Below are 19,666 nucleotides of genomic sequence, written 5' to 3'. Positions count from 1 at the left end.
TCTCCCAGAATAGGTGCCTACGAGCAAGATGACTCTTAAGTCTTCCAGATCTCAGGAAGCATTTGCCCAAGTTCGTGGGAATATAGCCCTAATTAGACTACACTTTCCTGTTGCCCCCATATTTGATTCTTACTCATTGTTTCAGCAATCTGAATTCTGCCCCCACATGACCGGAATGAAAGTGCTCTTCCCGGGACCTCTTTGAGTCCCAATCCAGGCCCCTCGCTTTGCTGGGTTCCACGGTGGAGACCCTCTAGCAGCCCTCACCACCCGGAACACAGAAAGACAGGCATCTGATGCCCCCTTCTCTTTCGTGGCCCTGCAGTTCTGCAGCTCTTTCTGTAGCTCTGCCCCTTGCCCGCTTTGTGCTCCAGAATGTAAAGGTAAGGATGTATCCCAGGCTTCTACTTTAAGCTCTCATCCTTCTCACTCCTCATGCTGTCCTTAAATCTCACACATATGATGACCATGATGGTCTCTGGCGGACATTCAATCAATATCTGTGAGAAGACTCTCACCTCTTCTGGCAACCACTCATATAAGAGGCCATCTAATCTGGATCCCCATTCAACTATCTTCTCTGACTGCCACGCCCGCCCCTCACCCCAATGAATGGCTTAGAGACTACAACTTCCATGAAGGGGTTGGAGTCTGTGACTCTGGCTTAACATTTAATTGTGACTCTGTAATTGTGATTATGACTCTGTCTGTCTCTCCCTTCTGGCTTATAGTCCCACATAACAGAAAGAGCATGACTTTGGAGTCAGATGGGTTCAAATATGGGGTGTGTCAAGTACCACCTATGGAACTACACCTTTGAAATTCTGTAGGATTACAGGGGAAAATGTATACATGTAAAATATTTGTATATATCAATATATATTTTTAAAAACTTACTCAGGGCCTAGTAAGGTCAGTTTCTTTGGGTTTTCCCCTTTATTTCTTTTAAACTCATTTTGTAAAGCTCCTTACATGCTTTATTTAACTGGATTCTCCTAATAACCCATCAATAGATCTAAAGGAAGATGCTGGGTGTGGCTAGATAAAAACTAAGAAGTGGAAGAATCAGATTCAAATGTAGGTCTGCTGGCTCTGGAGTCCTAGTTCTTTGCACCACATAAAGTGCCTCCAGTCTGCTGGGTGGGTGGGGTAAAGAAATACACAAACAGAAAATCACAGCATAACGTGAGAAGTGCTATGCGAGAGAGATGGAGAAAATGCTGCAGGTGTCCTGAAGAAAGAGACCCTAGTTCTTCCTCAAGGAATCAAGAAGGGCTTCACAAGACGGTGTGCTGGAGCTGCCTCTTGGACAGCATGAACCTACCCGACAGACCAGGGAAGGCAGTCTAAGCAGCAGGATCATGTGCAGTCACAGAGAAATGAAACCATTTGGGTCACTGCAAAGGGTATAGTGTGGTGAGAGGAACAGTAAGGAAAGTGGGGAACAGAGTTGTGCTAGAAGAGGATGGAAGGAAGGTAGGAAGGGGCCAGGCCTGAGCGTCTGAAGCCCTTTCCAAAAGTAATAGAGCTGGCAGAAGTTTTGAAGCAAGGCAGAGGTAGATCAAATCTGTAGTTTCAAAGGTTAATTCCAATGCTAGCCTACTGCAGCAATTCTGGAATCCAGAACCACTTGGGGAAGCTTTTTGTTTCTAATGACTTGGTTTGTCCCACTATTGTGAATGCTTGCTCATTTGGTTAAGGGGGTGTCTGCCAGGTTTGTCCATAGTAGTTACTGCTTGTCCACTGTAATTAATAAGTATCTTGAGGCAAAGTACTATGTAAGTATCATGTTCTTCAACTTGCATCGCTAGTTACATCATCTGTTGATTTTCTAACTCCATCGTTCCATCTGCATTTAATAGTTTATGTTCTACTCAACGCAGAGCCTTCTCTTCCCATTACTTTTTTATATCACTATAGATACAGGGGTTTTTAATTTTATTCAATGGATTATAATTAATGCTCAAATTATCCCAGGTGTGACCTGTGGTGGTCCCTTCAAGCTGGCTCTTATGTCATTTTAACAACTTCCCTTATTTTTTGAGCACTGCTATACTTTCTGTTTCAGACGCATCTTGCATTTTCCCTGCCCCAGGCCTAGAAGCAGCTCTTTTTATAAGGAGTTCTAATTCTTATGCTGTGGCAAATGGTATTTAGAAACAAGTTCTGGGAGCTAGGTGTGCGCCTGCTAGTCATTGTTATTCAGTCCTCTCAATAGACAGAGCAAGGAAAGTGAGGGTGTGTGTGCATTATACACACACACACACACGCACACATATCTATATTTCAGTGGAAAATTTCTTTAAAATATAGACTTTGGGGACTCATAGCTGGGCCTACCGAAGCAGAATCTTAAGGAACAGGCTCATAAATCTGCATTATTTTTAAGTTTAGGCAGATTTTCAAACAGAGGATTGACTAAAGGAGTGATGGTAAAGGCAGGAAGACTAGTTAAGAAGCTACCAAAACTGTCCTGACATAGCTTGAACCAGGTGTGAAGTAGCAGGGGTGTGAACTAGGGCGGAAGCAGCAAGACAGAGATGAGGTGACCAACTGGACTTGGGGCTGATGGATAATGGAGATGAAAGAGGAGGGAGTAACAGGCACTCCTGCCTGGAGAACTACTATTGCTGTGACCTGTTAACACTGCCATTTACACAGGCAGCGCTGAACACAGGCTTATTTCACTGAACACCTTCCCACTTATCTCCTATAATTTATATAAAAATCCAAGTGACATTCTGGGAAGAAAATAATTATGAAACATTAGAGAATTTATATCTCTACCATCTTATTTTATCATATGGACTTAAACTTGAGTACTATCCAAGGCAAGAAGGATGACATGAATTCACTGTCAGCAGGCCAGGTTCCCACATAGATAAACATGGCCTGGCCAAAGTGAGTGCACTCATATCTACTATGCAAAATAATAGACCTGGAAAGGCTTTCCACCAAGAAGCAATGTCTATAATGATATCTCTCATTGTTTTGTTTTTTTTTTTTTTAAAAAGAACTAGAGTTTGTTAGAGATAAGTCATTAAGCCGAAATGACTGCTTACTTACTACCAGTGCAGCATAAAAGTCACTGGAGCATGAGTGAAACGTATAAAAGAGATGCAAGGAGAAAAGTAAAGCTAAAAGGAAATGGCCCTTGGAATTCTAACTGCTATAACAGAATGTTTGAAACCCAGATGAAAGTACAACCCAGAGGAAAATAATCATTCCCAATGTTTCTGTAGTAAAAGTAACTCATCAACTATCTTCTCACTGCTCTGAGTCCACAGGGCCCTTTTCTAGACTTATCGTGTTGTACTCCAGTGATACTATTGAGGGTCTGCTTGACACTGTGTCTGCTCTTGGCCTCCAGGCACTCTGCTCTCCTCCTGTCCCTGTGACTATTCGCATCATTCACATGCATCTTTATTTACTGGTCACCTGAAAGCTGATCTTCCCCAAAATCCTAAGCCTGGCCTCTTCTTCCTCCAAGTGCTCTCTGGGTTATCGTATCCACTCCCACATGCTCCCTGAAGCTCATGAGGCTCTCTCCTGAGCAGAAAAGTCAAAGTGTCACTCTTTCAGTCGTGTACAACTCCTTGTAATCCCATGGACTGTAGCCTGCCAGGCTCCTTGTCCTGAGCGAGAGACCCACACAAACGTAAAATCACCTCTTGGATGTTCCACAAACACTTCTATCTATATGTGTTCAAAGCTGAATTCATCATTCCCTGGCCCTGAACCTGCTCCTCATTCTGCTTCAGCAAATGATAAAGTGAAGTGAAAGTGAAGTCGCTCAGTCGTGTCCGACTCTTTGCGACCCCATGGACTGTAGCCTATCAGGCTCCTCCATCCATGGGATTTTCCAGGCAAGAGTGCTGGAGTGGATTGCCATTTCCTTCTCCAGGGGATCTTCCCAGCCCAGGAATCGAACCCGGGTCTCCTGCATTGCAGGCAGATGCTTTACCGTCTGAGCCACCATAACCACAATCCAACCAGTTGATTGTTAACCTTACACCTTCCTTCTCCTCCATCACCTATATCCAATCAGTCAGCAGGAATCCAGAGTCTCCAGAACACATTGCTTTCCTTGCATACTAGCGTAATATGACCTCATAGATGGATTACTTTAAGTGCCTCCAGACTTTCTCTCCAACAATTCATCATTCACACCGTAGCCAGAGTAATCAAAACAGAGCCTAAATCTAATGATGCTCCTTTCTCCAGAAAACCTTCTCTGACCACCATCCACTCCCACGTATGGGTTAGGTACATGCCATGGGCTAACTATCATAGATCTGAACACACAGACCCAGCTGCTAACTTACTTATGTATATTGCCTTCATGATTATAAGTTCCTTGAGAAGAGATGTATATTGCTCACTGATGGGCCCCCAGTGTCTGGCACAGTACATGAGAAATTTGCTGTTGTTGTTTAGTCGCTAAGTCGTGTCCAACTCTATTGCAACCCATGGACTGTAGACCATCAGGCTCCTCTGTCCATGGAATTTCCCAGGCAAGAATACTGGAGTGGGTTGCCATTTCCTTCCTTCTTGCCATTTCCGTCTCCTACATTGGCAGGTGGATTCTTTACAACTGAGCCACCAGGGAAGCCCACATGACACATAGTAGACATTTAAGAAATGTTTGTTGTAAATCATTTTTGTTCCTCTAATCAAGAGATTCTTAGCTTAGAGTCCATGCACTCCTTAATAGAATTCAGAAGGGTTCATGTGTTTAGATGGACTAAAAGTTATTAAAAGTCTTTATTTTTCACTAACTTGTAACAGGCTTTAGTATTTCCTATCATTCAAAATGTAAGCAACAAACTATAGTAGTACCTGTGACCTTGAGATCAATAAAATCACAGACATTTACATATAATATTACAGTTGTTACAGATTTTTCAAACATCATGTATACCCATTACTACTCTGAATTTACAATAATTATTAAAACTGCTAGAACTTTCAATTGCATGAGTTAATAAAGTTAATAAAGAAGCACATATATCATGACATAGTACAATATTTTTCCAACTGTATTATTCCAATTGTATTTCAAAATAATTAATTTTCTTTCCAATCCTATTTATGTATTTTATTTTATGCATTTATGTACTTTATTTTATGCATTAGGAAATTCCATGATAGTGGGAGTATAAATTGATTTATCCACTTTGGAAAAGGGTATGGCAGCACCCAGAAAAACTGATCATGTGTGCATCCCATGCCCCAGAAATACCACTCCCACGTGGGAATGGATATATATGTTCACTTGTACTAGAATGTTAATAGTAGTCAAAAGAAACCAGAAGTCACCCAAATGCCCACCTACAGTAGAATGGATAAACTATATTTCTACACAATGGAAAATATGAAACCGATAGTAAACATGTAGAAGCTGAGACAAATCTTATAATGTTGATTGAAAGTAGCCAGACACACAAAAAAATGCATCCTGTACCATTCCTTTTAAAGGTGCAACACCAGGCAACACTAATCTACACTGTTAGAAGTCAGGATAGAGGCTACCTTTGCAGGGGGGTACTTTGACTGAAAAGAGGTGCTCAGGGGTCTCTGTGGTGCTGTAAGGTTCTATTTCTTGATGTAAGTGAGGGTTACAGGTGCACTGGGGTCATGAGAATTGATCCAGCTGTACACTATGATACGTACACTTTTCTGTATCTAGATTATACTTTGGTAAAAGGACAAAGAAACAAGAACAAAGAAACCTACTATTCTGAGATGGGATCCATTAACTTCACAGTCTGTCAAAGGCAACCCCTTCAAAAAATCCTGTTCTAAGCAGAAATTCCAAGGAGGTGATCTCAAAACAAACAAAAGTGAACATATACTAGTCATTCATTTATTCATTCAATAAATACTTACTAAGTGTCTTCTACATACCAGGCATCATTTTGGGCACTGTAGGCAGGGCAGCAAACAAAAAACTCTGCCCACTTAGAGCTCATATTCTAGTGAAGAGAGTCAACAAGGTTCAAAACAAAAAAGAACTAAGGGGAAGCATGAAACAGGGATGAGTAATAAGGAGTGTGTTGGGGAGGAGTCTACATTTTAAATAGCATAGTCAAGGAAGGCCTCACTGAGGAGATGACCTTGAGCAGGAACCCAATGGAGGCGAGTGAAGTCATGTGATGTCTAGAAGAAGGAGGAGCTAGACAGAGGGAAAGCGCAAAGGCCCTGGGGCAGTAGGGCACCTGGGCATTCCAACCGGGAGGCCAGTGTGGCTGAAGTGGAGCAAGGGATGGTGAGAAAATAGATTAGATCATAGAGGTAACAGAAGGCCACATCCCCAAAGAGGCTTAGAGGCCATTATAAGGACTTCTACGCTTGCTCTGAGAGTTCTAAGCAAGAATTAACATGACTTGACTTATGTTGCAGCCAGATCAACTGGCTTCTGTGGTGAGAATAAAATGGGAGAGGCAAGGATGGAAGCAGGAAGGAAGCAGTGGTTAAGAGGAGAGAACAGATGCCACGAGAAACACAAACATATGCACACACACAGACACCTTATTACTATTGTCTGCAGCTCCATAACACTTCACTCTTAAACATCCTAGCACATTTCTCCTAAGACAAGAACCTTCCCTTACGTAAGTGCACTGCTACAATCAAATTCAGAATTTTAATGTAAACACAGTGCTATTTCCTAACATATACTTCCATGTTCAAACTTCACACATTGTCCTGATACTGTCACTTATACCAATCCCTAACCACCCCAACCAACCCTGAATATTCACTGGAAGGACCGATGCTGAGATTGAAGCTCCAGTACTTTGGCCACCTGATGTGAAGAGCCGACTCATTGGAAAAGACCCTGATGCTGGGAAAGATTGAGGGCAGGAGGAGAAGGGGACGACAGAGGATGAGATGGTTGGATGGCACCACTGACTAGATGGACACGAGTTTGAGCAAATTCAGGGAGGTGGTGAAGGACAGGGAAGATTGGCGTTCTATAGTCCATGGGGTTGCAAAGAGTCAGAAACGACTTAGCAACTGAACAACTAACCACCCCAATCTAGGATCACATATTGCATTTACTTCTATTCTTTTAGTCTCCTTTAAACTAGAACAGTTCCTTACTTCCTTGTGTCTTTTATGAGAATAAGTTTTGGGTTTTTTTTTTTTTTGCAAAGTACAGGCCAGTTGTAATGTAGACTGTCCTTCAATTCATATTCACATTTCTTCATGATTAGCTTCAGGTCATGAAGATTCTGAATCCTGCTTCTAAGTGCCAAATGAGAATATATTAGTATTTTCAGAAAGTATGTACAGAACGAGTTCTATAGAAATCTCATCCCCCTTGTCATACCTTTCTCCTTCTAAATAATCTGAGATATGAAGAACTAATAACAACTAACAATACATGAAGCACTCACTATGTCCACAACAGGTACTCGGCAGGGGACACATGGAACTTGTATCAGGTGGGGAGAGGGGTAAGTCAACAAATGCAAAACCATGAGTGCAATGAGTCCAGCGGGGAGGTCCTTGCATGGTGGCCTGGATGCACAGAGAAGGAATGGCCTAAAAAAAGTCCGGCTGTCAAGGTGCGGCTTCAGGGGGCGATGATACTACACTGAGATTGAAAGAAGAAAAAGAGCGTATGTGTGGACAAGTGAGGGGAATCAATGGCGTGTGCTAGGTTGAGGATACACAAAATAAGGTATTGGGTCCAGGTAACTGCAAGGAGTTTGATGTGGTCTGAGGATGTTAGGAGAGGGAGAGACATCAAGCTGGAGGAAGACCGAGGAACCAGTCATAATAGTCTTAGGAGACTACTCTGAAAGAGCATGGGTAAGCTTGATACTTATCCTGCTGGTAATGGGGAACCTTAGGTAGATTTTAAGTCTGGCTTGAGGAAGATTCTTTTTCAATGTCTGTTAGATGGCCAAGCTCAGTAAATCATTCAGGGTTCACTCATCACCAAGGCTGGTGATCAGCAGGGATGCACCAGTATCTGTGTGAGGTAAAGCATGGAAATAGTTCTTCACCAGCAGGTAAACAGCTGCTGTCCCAAGCCTCACCTGCCTCGGCTGAGGAGCCTGAACTAGCTTCAGGAAGCCTCCTGTGTGTGCCGTCAGGCCATCTTTCTGGTACCTGCTAGCATGGGCCCTTATTCCTATATGCTCCCCTCCACCTCCAGCCCCACCACAGGACCCCAGCAGGAGAGTGAACACTCTTAGCAGGAGCACTGGCACCCCAGTAGACAGATGCCTGATGTACACATAGCCCTCCAAGACTGGTCATCAGCCAATGGCCAGTATTTCCCAGGGACATCCTCCATGGCCCGTTATAAGAACTAAAAATTCCATGATGTGCTCAGAGTCACCACAATTTTGTTTTTAAAACTTAATATCATTTTCCTCACTTCTTCTTGACCTCAGCTCAGTACTTCTCATCATTGTTCTGCTCCAAAAACCCATTTGCTACCTCCTCTTCTAATCCACCTCCTACAGTGGAGTTGCCATTCATTCTTTCTCAGTCTATACCTCTCTTGTTAGACAATCTTCCTTAAAAGGACAGCCCTGTGAAACCTAGGCCCACCTTCCAGGCTACAGCTGATTGAACTGGTGGACATCCTGACCCTGTTGACCCGGTGCGGCCAATCAGATTCTCTTTCCTGGAAATCTGGAATTCAGGCTCACAAGACCTAATCAATTGGTTTCATAGGGCCAAGTTGCATAATCTAGTACAGTGAGGTTAAGATGGCTTTTTTGGGGTATGGCTATGTGTAAAACGGATCACTGAGTTAAGGAGCCAGTCTGAAGTCAGAGAAAATCAAAGCATATTTTATCCAGAGAGAAGCAGAGATGTGATTTCCTGTGATGCATGCTTGCAAGAGAAAGAAACAGGAAAAGATTAGCTGCCTGATAACTGTGCAGTGTATGAGAGGCCAGCAATATACTCTATAATTGAGTATCAAAAGATGCTCTTCTCACCTTGTGATCCCCTCCTTAACTCTTCTTTTGAGAAAATTTCAGTCTCTTGCAACTGATGATCTCTTACTTAGAAGGCATCTCATCACTGGTGGATCTTGTTTTACTTGTACCCATAAAATCAACTCATAATGAACACAGAAAAATGTTGTAGTGACATTATTAAACAATATGTAAACTAAACAAGAATTCTCAGTAACCTCAGAACAATTCTCTGACCAGCCTATATATGTACTACCAGTCCAAAGAAAGCATCTTTCCTCTCAGGGAGGCAGAGCTGGCCTGCCACTCCCCTCCTTCACGCTGATGGGAAGGGGAACGACAGAGAATTAGTGGGCAATCCTAGAATCCTTCAACTCCTAGGCTGAGGCCATCCAGGTGTCTGCCTCCCATTGAGAGAAGAAAGGGGTGAACTGGTAAAGAGGTCAAGGTCAAGAGATCTGACCACTCCCTTTGCTTTCCAGACAAACTCCACCCACTCAGCTGCCTCAGTAGGTAGGTCTCAGTAAGTCTATCTCCAACAGCAAGACTGAAGACTATAACTTCATTTTCAAAACTCAGGATCTCTGGAAGTAAACAAAGTCAACATATAGATTGCTGCTGGTCCTTAAACCAGCAGTTGCTAAAAACTGCACCGATTCCTCAATGTATAAACAGTTATACTGTTTAAATATATAAAAAGCGACATATCTTTCATAGGATATGACAGCATCTCTACAAATGCATAATGGTAACCAAAGCCTCAAATTTCCGTCATTTCTAGGTTAAATTTTTTAATGATTGCTTGTTTCTGGGTCCTCAAATGTTCAGTATCTTCCGTATGAGAGGAATGGGCTGCCTGGTAGGGAAGGTCAAAGGCTATAGGCATCCAACACAATTCAATGGAAAAAGAAAAGTCTTCTCAACAAATGGTGTTGCAATCACAGATACCTGCATGCAAAAGAAAGAAGTTGGACCCTCCATCTCACACCACGTATAAAATTTAACTCAAAATGGATTATCTTTCTAAATGTCAAAGCTATAACTATAAAACTCTTAAGAAGAAAACAGAAATAAATCTTCCTGACCTTGGATTAGGTGATAGTTTCTTAGATATAACACTAAAAGTATAAGTGACAAAAGAAAAAGATAAGTTGGATAAATTAGACATCATCAAAGATAAATTGGACATCATCAAAATCTTAAACATTTGTGTTTCAAAGGACATCATCAAAAAAGTGAAAAGACAACTTACTGAATGGGAGAAAATACTTGAAAATAATATATTAGATGAGGGGCTTACATTCAGAATATATAAAGAACTCTTACAACAATAAAAAACAAATAAGCCAATTAAAATGGGCAAAGGATCTGAGTAGACATTTCCTGCAAAGAAGGTATACAAATGGTCAAAAATTTACTGAAAAGGTAATCAGTACAATCAGTTCTTAGGGAATGCAAATTAAAAGCACAACAAGATACCACTTCTCACCTACAGGGTGGCTATAATCAAAAAGACAGCAACAAGTGCTGGCAAGGATATGGTGTCACTGAAAATCTCATATGCTGATGATGGGATTGTCTGGAAAACAATTTGGCAGTACTTCAGGAAGTTAAACTTAGAGTTACCATATGATATAGCAACTCCACTCCTAGGTGAAATATACTCAAGAGACGAAAACATGTCTACACAAAGGCTGTGGACACACTCTTCCACTGCCCACAGGGGCACACTAGCCGCCTCCTAACTTGTTCCAAACAATTCTTGCTTGGTTCTTTCTGAGAAGAAAGAACACTAGACTAGGTGACAACTTAATGAAAAATTGATTCTGTTAATTTAAGAATTTAATAAATGAGTCATATATATATATATATATATATTTAAACTTTTATTTCACAAGCTAGCAACATCTTTTAGGTTGGAAAAAAAAAAAAAACCCCACTGATCTATTGAGCTCCGAAACATATGAATGAGGTCCCGAACATCTTGCTGCATAGTAGACTAGCAGCATCAACATCAACTGATGGGAGCTAGTTAGAAATGCAGGATATCAGGCCTCACACCAGGCTTATTCAGCTACATGTGCCTGGGTGACTCCTATGCACAATGATATTTGCAAAGAGCTGTTTGCTGTCAAGCACTTTAATTACATTTAAGACCAATCCACATATGACAAATCAAGTTAAACCTACAAGAGGAGGCTGACGGCTTGAAGATGTGTAGTCTGCTGGCTAAAGGATGGCTTTCCGTATGGCTCTGCCTCCAGGGGAAGGAGTCAGTCCCAGAAGCAAAGCCAGCAAGGTAAACCCTCCCAGCAGCTTCATTTTTCTTGTTTGGTGGCAAATACATGACCTACATCACAAAGGTGTCCAGAACCACCTCCTTGCAGGTAGGAGAGCCTCTAGGACAGCCCTGCCTAAAGATGCTGCCATGGAATAGGTTTTCACTTACCACAGTATAATCTACATTCTTGTGGACCACTGGTGGTAGGGCCTATATAATTCTTTATAAAAGAGCATACTCCAGGGTCATGTTTTTCAAGCTGTGAGCCATTATATAGTAGCCATATTTTAAAAATAAAACCATGGTCATATATTCTGAATTAAAAGGGATCTATGATATGATATGAGCAAGTCTACTCATAACAATAACTGAATGGAATATTTGTGAGTGTCCTGGGAAATGTAGGACATATGGTGGCAAAACCCATGAGGCATTAATGACCTGGATGAGAATTACTATGACCTTGGTCTTTCTCTGGATATCTAGACCAGAATTTTGGCCATACCAGATTCTTTCCCATCCGTACCTTTGCACATAACCTCTCTTCTCCATCACATCTTCACTTACCTGCCCCTTCTCATCCTCCAGATTTCAGCTTAAACACCATCTCCTTAGAGCACTGCTCTGGACACCTTATTTAAAGTAGCTTCCACACCCTACTTGACCTAGTTCCCCTCTATGGTCATTCCCTCCTTAGTACTTAGCACAATCTGTATTCACCTTGCTGTCTTGTTCATTCATTGTTGGCCTCCTCCATCAGAATGGGGGCAAGAACCTGGTCATGCTCAATGCTGCACCTGGTATATTCTAGATACTAGTTTTTGATTAAAAAATAAATGAAAAAGTAAAATCTACCCAGTTTAGAGAATAAATACATCTTAATAAAAATCACCAGACTAATAGCTTATTAACAAGAATAACAGTAAAATCATTTATGAACAGACCATAGGTGGTTTAGTCACTAAGTCGTGTCCAACTCTTGCTACCCCATGGACTGTAGCCAGCCAGGCTCCTCTATCCATGGGATTCTCCAGGCAAGTATACTGGAGTGGGTTGCCATTTCCTTCTCCAGGGGATCTTCCCAACCCAGGAATCAAACCTGGGTCTCCTGAACTGCAGGCAGATTCTTTACCAACTGAGCCCTTTCATTACATGATCATGCCAATGAACAAGCAAGTGAGATCCGATGAATAGAGGATGAGTGACTTTGCTTAAATCTCTCCCTCTCTGAGCTGTAACCTGTAAAATAAAGGCTCTCAGAGTTGTGGGTGAAGGGATTTCTGTGTGTGTGTGTGTGTGTGTGTGTGTGTGTGTGTGCAGTGTCTGGTACAGAGTAGGCACTCAACTCAATACAGGTTTGATTCTTTATAGTTACCCCTAAGTTTCCCTTATTCAAACTGGTCAAGGGACTGAAGTATATGAAATCAGATCTCCAGGCCTTCATGTGAATCTGTTTACCCAACACCCCAAGCCCAATCATGGCTGTTACACCTCTCTCTTCAAATTCAACAAGTGCAATTGTGCGTACTTGCAGTACCAGATAATTTTAGCCATGTCACAATTGAGATTTAAAAAAAAAAATTTTTTTTTTTAACATCTCCAGTAGTTCACTGTTTCAGGTCATTGCTTCAAATCTGGTGATGTTCTAAGATGAATCTGAACATGGTTCCATTTCTAGACAGAGTTCTAGTGATCTACTTCAAATAGCCTTGTGTAAAGCACAAAACTGGAAAACAGTTACAAGGAGTCATGAACTGACCAAGTTCTGGTTAGAAACAAGGCACAATGGTAGAGACCATAGTGACTAAGAAAAATTAAAGAGTGTGTAAAGCAGTGAAGTGATAGCTCTGGGCTTTGGAATCAGACTGACTTGGGTTCCAGTTCCCATTCTACAGTCTGCTAAAGAGTGACCATGGGCAACGTCTTTAACCTCTCTGTGCCTTGGTTTTCTCATCAATAAACTGAGGCTAACCACAATACCAACAGTATAGCACTGGGTCTACACTCAGGAAACATTGGTTCTGCTTATTAAATTCATTCTCAGCCTCAAGAATCTTATATACATTTACAAATGAAAATATTCAGAGTGAAGGAATGGCACTAAATGATACATATCAAGTGAGCAGCACTGGTCACAAAAGATGCAAAACTTCAGGAGTGCAAGGCACTTCTTCATCTAAGGGTGGTAAAAGGGCTCATGGGAGACGTGAGATTGAAATGAATGGGGCACTTAAGACAGAGATACAAATAGGCTCCCTGTGGTGGCCACTTCCTATTTGCCAAACACTCTGGGGAACCTTGTATGTTATCCCCATAAGCTACAAGTTAGATAACTTTAAATCTCCATTGCACTGATGAGAAGATATTTTACTGATGACAGTTGAGACTCACAGAGATTTAGAAATTTTCCCAAGTCACCCAGCTGGTGGGAGATCTAGGTTCAAAATCAAATTTGTCCGACCAAAGTACATGCCCCCAACCAGTATGTCACTGGGGAAAGGGATTGGGAAGAGATGGACAAAGCAGGTGAGAAACTATTCCAGCAAGAGGCAGGAAAGAACAGAGTCACGGAAAATAAAGGTATAAAGGTAGGTTAACACCAAAAAGAAAGGAAAACTCAGGAGTTTGGACTTCAGACTGTGGACACTAAAGAATCACTATTTTGTTTCTGGTGTATGTGTGTGTTTTTAATTAAATACTGTACTACTGCTATGGTTACTAAGAGTATTTACTGATCACCAACTAAGGGCAAGGCCCCACACTAAACTATTGGCATTATATTATTTCAATAGTTACCTGTTTGAAATTGAAATTCTGCAATTTAGTTGTTGTTAATTCCCTTCTTACAAATGAGCCCCTGAGAGGTCAAGTCACTCACCTAGAGGCCTCTAGTAAACAGGAGAGTGGATTCAAACCCAAGTGGGTGTGAAATCAAAGTCAGTGCCCTTTCCCCAAATGTGGTACTGCAGAAAAACCTCCCTTGCAACAGAGAGCCAGGAAAGAATAGAAATGAAAATGGAGACAGGGGACTAGTCAGACACAAAATAGGGTCCCAGAATAAGGGAGAAATGTCTCCACTGGAGTCACCATGAAAATGATCGGGAGGAGACAGACAGTAAATGTGTGCTTGACCTTTCCTTTCATTTGCTCCCGTTCTGTGTCATGGTCTGCTACCTGCAGCAGAAACCAAGTTAGTAATTATTCCTGCCTCGATTACTGTCCTTGCCTTCAAGCCCCGATTTGAGTGCTTCTGTTGCTTTAAGCATCTTCCTGTCCCATCACAATGCTACCAGAGCTAAAATATGGCATCATCCGCTAATCTGTTATCTGTATTGAAGGGTAATCATTCAAGAGAATAAAACTAAGCCTCCACATCCAATAAATCACATTATGCTTCACATATCAACATTTTTTTAAATCTGACTTAAACACATAGTCTTTCAAATCAGGAGGACACATATGCTGAGCTCTAATGAGCTCTGCCAAATCCTACATTATTATTAAAGTTCATCGTGATCTCAGAGATGATACGGTTTTCTAAAATGGAGTATGGTATCAATATTTGTTTGGCTGCTTTCTAGTTAGGATTCTAGGGAAAGTAGCACAATAAATAACGCAGTAGAAAATGTATGCGTTATGAATATATCATTCAAACAAATGCAAAATCTATGTGGATGATTACTTATCTTGTTTGATGGAATCAAGGGTTAGAAGTTTTAATATTCACGTCATGATTCCAAAACACCCCAAACATTTTTGCACTAAAATCTTAGCTTTAGTCCTCCTCATTCAATGACAAACATTAATATTTTAAATAGAAAATCAGTAGTATAACTAGCTATGCAGAAATGAGTTGAAATTCATAAAGATAAAAGAATACATATTTCTTCTCCATATGTATAGTTAATACATTAATATTCCTAAAACTTTACAGTATTAATTTCAAACATCTAATATGTTTCTGGGAATAAAATTATGAAGGAAATGGCACTTAAGAGTTCCATATACTAAGGATGAAAACAAATATGGTTTATATACTACCTTCACCGGATAAAGATATTTACGTATATAAGATAAAGCAAAATAACAACATAAATATTCTGTATTCTCTAATTTTACAGTTCCCAATTATATAAAGATCTGTGATTTGTGTTTTTTAATCGATTTGGCTTAATTTTATTCCTATGTGCAAACACATAGATGGATATTAAAGAACTCTGCTCTCCTACACATACTCAGACCCAACCAAATAACATGGAAAATTTAGTCCTTTCTCCACAGGCAGCCTTGCTACTATGTCACTATTCAGCATAAAGATATAACTGGCTTAATAAACAGAAACTAAATTATCAGGGTTTTTTGTTTTCAACAATTGAAGCTCCCTGCAAATCCAGTTAGACAAATAAATTCATTCACGTTTTCTTCAAATCTGTTTCTTCAACTAAGTCAGATATCACAACAACCCCTCTAGGCCAACAGTCTGTCGTAACAGTGGTTCACTGCAGCTCCACCCTTTTCCCACCTTCAGTTTCACAGTACATCTATTTTTTTTTTTTTTCCTGTTAGAGGAAAACAATTAAGATTAAGAGTTCAAATCCTCAAAGTAGTTCAGTGAACTGTCACATTACTATTATTTAACCGCAGGGAATTTCCTGTTTAATTGCCACTTTCTCCCTTCCCCAAAGGACTACATCTTATTTTGATGGTGTAATGGAAAGCACTGTGTTAAGAAAGGGCAAAAACATAATAGGTTTTAATTTTTAAACATCTAACCTTTTCATGAGTCACTGTTAATCATTTGCACCTGTGACTTTAATCATCAGCTTGGAATTACAACAGCAAAATCTCCAGGACAGAACTAGGTAAGAATGCCCCAATCACAACCATTATCACAGCAGGGAGAGAAGAAAGCTCTTCTATCAAATGTGACATGAAGAAAGTTTTAAAAGTCAGTTCCACCAAATCTCAAGAACAGCAGAGCTCCTAGTACTTAAAATCTTCATCTTTTAAAAGTCAACATTTTTAATATACATACATTTCACTATATTTTAATATATTAATATAGTTTTTTACTTTCTGTAACGTTTTCTTTCAACTTTAGGGCTTGAGGAGGAAAAGGGCTCCAGAAAAATCACAATAGTACAAAGCGGGGTACTCGGGGAAGCGAGTCTCCTAAAGCATCCTTCCCATGGAGAAATTAAGACCAATAACATTATGCCACTGAACCATTTATTTCATTATGAAATGAGACATAGAGTACAAGTGGCAATATTCTGAAATGTGATGGAGGTTGTTCTACATCAGTGAACACACAAGTCTGGAAGGTATAAATACGGTCTCTGTCAGCTGTAGTCCATCCTCAGCAAGTCATTTTCCCTGTGGGCTGAGGCTCCCATATCGTGGAAACCTTCCCCAACTGCCAAGGGCTGAAAAGGAATTCCCTGTGAACAGCATCTGGACCACACCTTGTATGGTCACAGGAGAAGCTGACAAGGGCTGGAGAAAGATGCGTCTAGTCCAAAGATGAGAGGACAGGGCCAAAAATCAAAATATATCCCTTTACAATTTAATAAGGAGGACCTTCTAAAATGGCTATTCATCCAGTTTTGTCTTCACCAGTCCAAGCCATTCACTACTAGATGTTGGTCATTCTGTGGGCTGGAGGGTAGGATTTTGTTATACAGAAACTGCCCGTCTTTTGTACCCTCAGTGATGGTGTGGAAGCATTCATTTAGTGTATAAATATGATTCTCGGCACTAAGTCACTACCAAGTGAAATATTAGAGAACGAACTCCCCACCCACTGCAGAAATTTCCTAGTTTCCAAGCATCTGGAAAGAAGATCCCAAATTACCTTTAGCAAAATTTCCTTTCGGTTTTTTTTTTGTTTTTTTTTTTTTTTCCAATCCTCTTACTTGCTGAGGAACCTTCTAAAGAGCCTCCCAAAGATGATACCCCCAGTTCAGGTTATTGGTCCTATATTTTCCTAGTAAGGGAGGGAAAGAGAAGTGTTTAATAGCTCCCTAGGATCCTTCCACTTGTAGCAGGAATGAACACCTAAAAAAGCACCAGGACACTTAACTCCTTAGTGATTTAAAAAGCCTTGCTGAGCAACAGAGCAAGGGTAAGGTAAGCAACCCTCACCCTGCTTCTGCCCTAGCCTTAGAATCAGCAGCCCTTCTGTAATTCCCTGAGGTGCCAGAGAGACTCCTTTATTCCATAGGGCGCCCAGATCTGACTCCACGAAATCCCAGTTAGTCATCCTTCTTCTCACCCTTCCAACCTCCACACCCAACCCCTCCACACCGCCCCAGGCCACCTCCTTACCTGATAATGTCGTCGTTGTGTCCCAGGAAGAATTTTTGGCTGTGCTCGCGGGTGTTGTAAACCACCCCGACCCCAGCCACAAAGTAGACCACCTCTTTGCCGGCGGTGTAGTACAGGTTGTTGCGGCACTGGTGACCCCGGTACCCGTACACCCACTCCAGCCGGAGCTGGCAGCTGGGAGCTGTCCGATCCGCCATGATTAGCCGACCCCACTAGCCCCCCGGGCCCCCCGCGCACGGGTCGGCGGCCCCTGCGCGCCGGGTCTGTCCTCGCCAAGTCTCGGGCTGCGGAGGACCTGCAAAGGGCTCAGCGTGCAGCGCCGGGCGCTGATTTCCGCGGCGACGCACTCACACAGACCAGCACGCCGGCCGCCACCATCATCCACCGCCGCCGCCGGAGACGAGCCGCCGGTGCACGGCCGCCAGACCCCGCCGGGCGCCCCGGCTTCCTCTCCCCCGGGCTAGGCGTCTTCACCCGCGCGCGCGCTCCCGCGCGCCTCACTGCACCTGCGGGCTTCGGCCCCCGGGAGAGGTTCTTGGGAGGGTCACCCCGCCTTTTAAATCAAGGATCTACATATCCAAACACTGATTACCCAGTTCGCTCACTGAAGTTTGCAGTGCGCGGGGCGGGGGCCTCGCAGCAGGCAGCGGGATTTATTCTGTGACAGCTTTAATTTGACAAGGAACTCCGGTAAGCTTTGCCATCGCCATCCTCGGATCCGAAACTGACAGTCTACATCCAGGAGGCGAGAGCCAGGAAGAAAGAAACAGATATTTTGCATAAGTCACCCAGTCCAAGCAAATGATCCCCAAACTAAGCCAAGTTTTTAAAAAATTGTCAACTATTCCTCTTTTCTCTCTCCAGATCCATCTTTTTTTTTTTCCCTCCCAGATCCATCCTTTTAATGATACGAAATATGCCCTAAATGCTGCCGGGTGGTGATTACTGATATGATTTGAAAGAACATTTGCAGTTTCCCCATTAAGCCAGGGCAAACATGCAATGATCATCTTTTAGACTCTCCAATTAGTTGTGTATATATTCAGAATTCATATCCTCCGTGAACCCTCTCTTGGCCGAGAAAACCAGAACGAACTTAGCAGCTCTCACTAATCAGGAACTCCAACGGCAAGCTTCATAAAGATTTTTTTTTCTGAATCGGAGGAAATTGAGACACTACTGTAGCTGGAGGTAGGAAAACAACCTACAAAAGCTCTCAGTCCAGAAGAAATTATAAATAATTAACAAGTGACCAAAATCGTGTACCTTTCCCCAGAAACGTTTGCGCTAGCTATGGGGTCCCGTGGGCTCAAGGGTCTCGTCTCTAAGCCCGGCGTGGGGAGGAGCGCCCACGGAACCACTGGGGACAGCGAGCCTCCCCACACACGCGCACACACGTCCCAGGCATTGGTCGATGCCCACCCGAGGGATGCCAGCCCCCGGGGACACCCCGGCCTGCGCACAGTGCCGCGGCGGCTGCGTCCTGCACTCCTCCCACACCCGATCCAGGCTCGCCTGCGGAGCATCCCAGCTCTCCCGCCTCTAACCTCTGCTCTGAAACGGCGCCGCCAGCACGTCCTGAATCTCACAGGGCAAGCGAAATCCTCTGCTTGCCCGCCCCCCGCCCCTTTCCCCGCCTCCCGCACCGAGGACTGGCTTCGTCACTGGAACGCCACCGGAGAGAGGTTCTTCCTCCAGCCTAGGCTCCGGGGGCGGGGCCACACCGCCGCTTTCTGGAACCTAGGCTGGCGGGTTACTAGGCGAAATCTCGGCGCTAGGAAACGGCGACGCCCCAGAGCGCTGGGTCCGCCCCCTCCTCTACCGCCCACGTCCCCCCCCCTTCCCGATGCATTCTGGGAAATGTAGTCCGCTCCACGAGGCCTCAGGCAGGGAGCACGCGGTGCCAAACCACGAATTCCAGGATTCCATGCGCCCAGAGTGGGCCACATAGAGGCCGCTAACCACGTCCCAGGTGCTTGCGATTCTGCAGAGCAGAGGCAGGCACACCAAGCGCAACCTCTGGTTCTCGCCCTGAGTTCCCTAGTGACTGAGCTACTGGGCCGCGTGCGTGTATATCTAAAAAGAAAAGCAGTGAAGTTGGAATAAAGACCAA

The 19,666-nt window shown here is 42.8% G+C and overlaps 1 protein-coding gene across 9 annotated transcripts in view; it reads right to left on the bottom strand.

Annotated features, from left to right (window-relative positions):
• Nucleotides 1-19,264, bottom strand: part of EML6 (EMAP like 6) — a 288,870-nt gene extending 269,606 nt beyond the window's left edge. For 6 of the 9 annotated variants that reach the window (XM_025261030.3, XM_044925913.2, XM_025261033.3 and 3 more), the window contains exons 1-2: nt 19,101-19,258; nt 17,554-18,285 (exon numbers count right to left, since the gene is read on the bottom strand). In XM_025261030.3, the coding sequence (XP_025116815.2) occupies nt 17,554-17,750 (197 nt within the window). In that variant the 5' untranslated portion in view covers nt 17,751-18,285; nt 19,101-19,258. Of the gene's footprint in view, nt 1-17,553; nt 18,286-18,819; nt 19,073-19,100 lie in introns of those variants that run through there. The other 3 variants (XM_044925915.2, XM_044925912.2, XR_006543338.2) reach the window with 3 other exon arrangements.
• Nucleotides 19,265-19,666: the final 402 nt, after the last annotated feature.

This window comes from Bubalus bubalis, chromosome 12 (assembly GCF_019923935.1).
Source record: "Bubalus bubalis isolate 160015118507 breed Murrah chromosome 12, NDDB_SH_1, whole genome shotgun sequence".
Lineage (NCBI taxonomy): Eukaryota > Metazoa > Chordata > Mammalia > Artiodactyla > Bovidae > Bubalus > Bubalus bubalis.
Note: the sequence above shows the minus strand (reverse complement) of the source record. Positions and strands in the feature narration are given on the sequence as shown.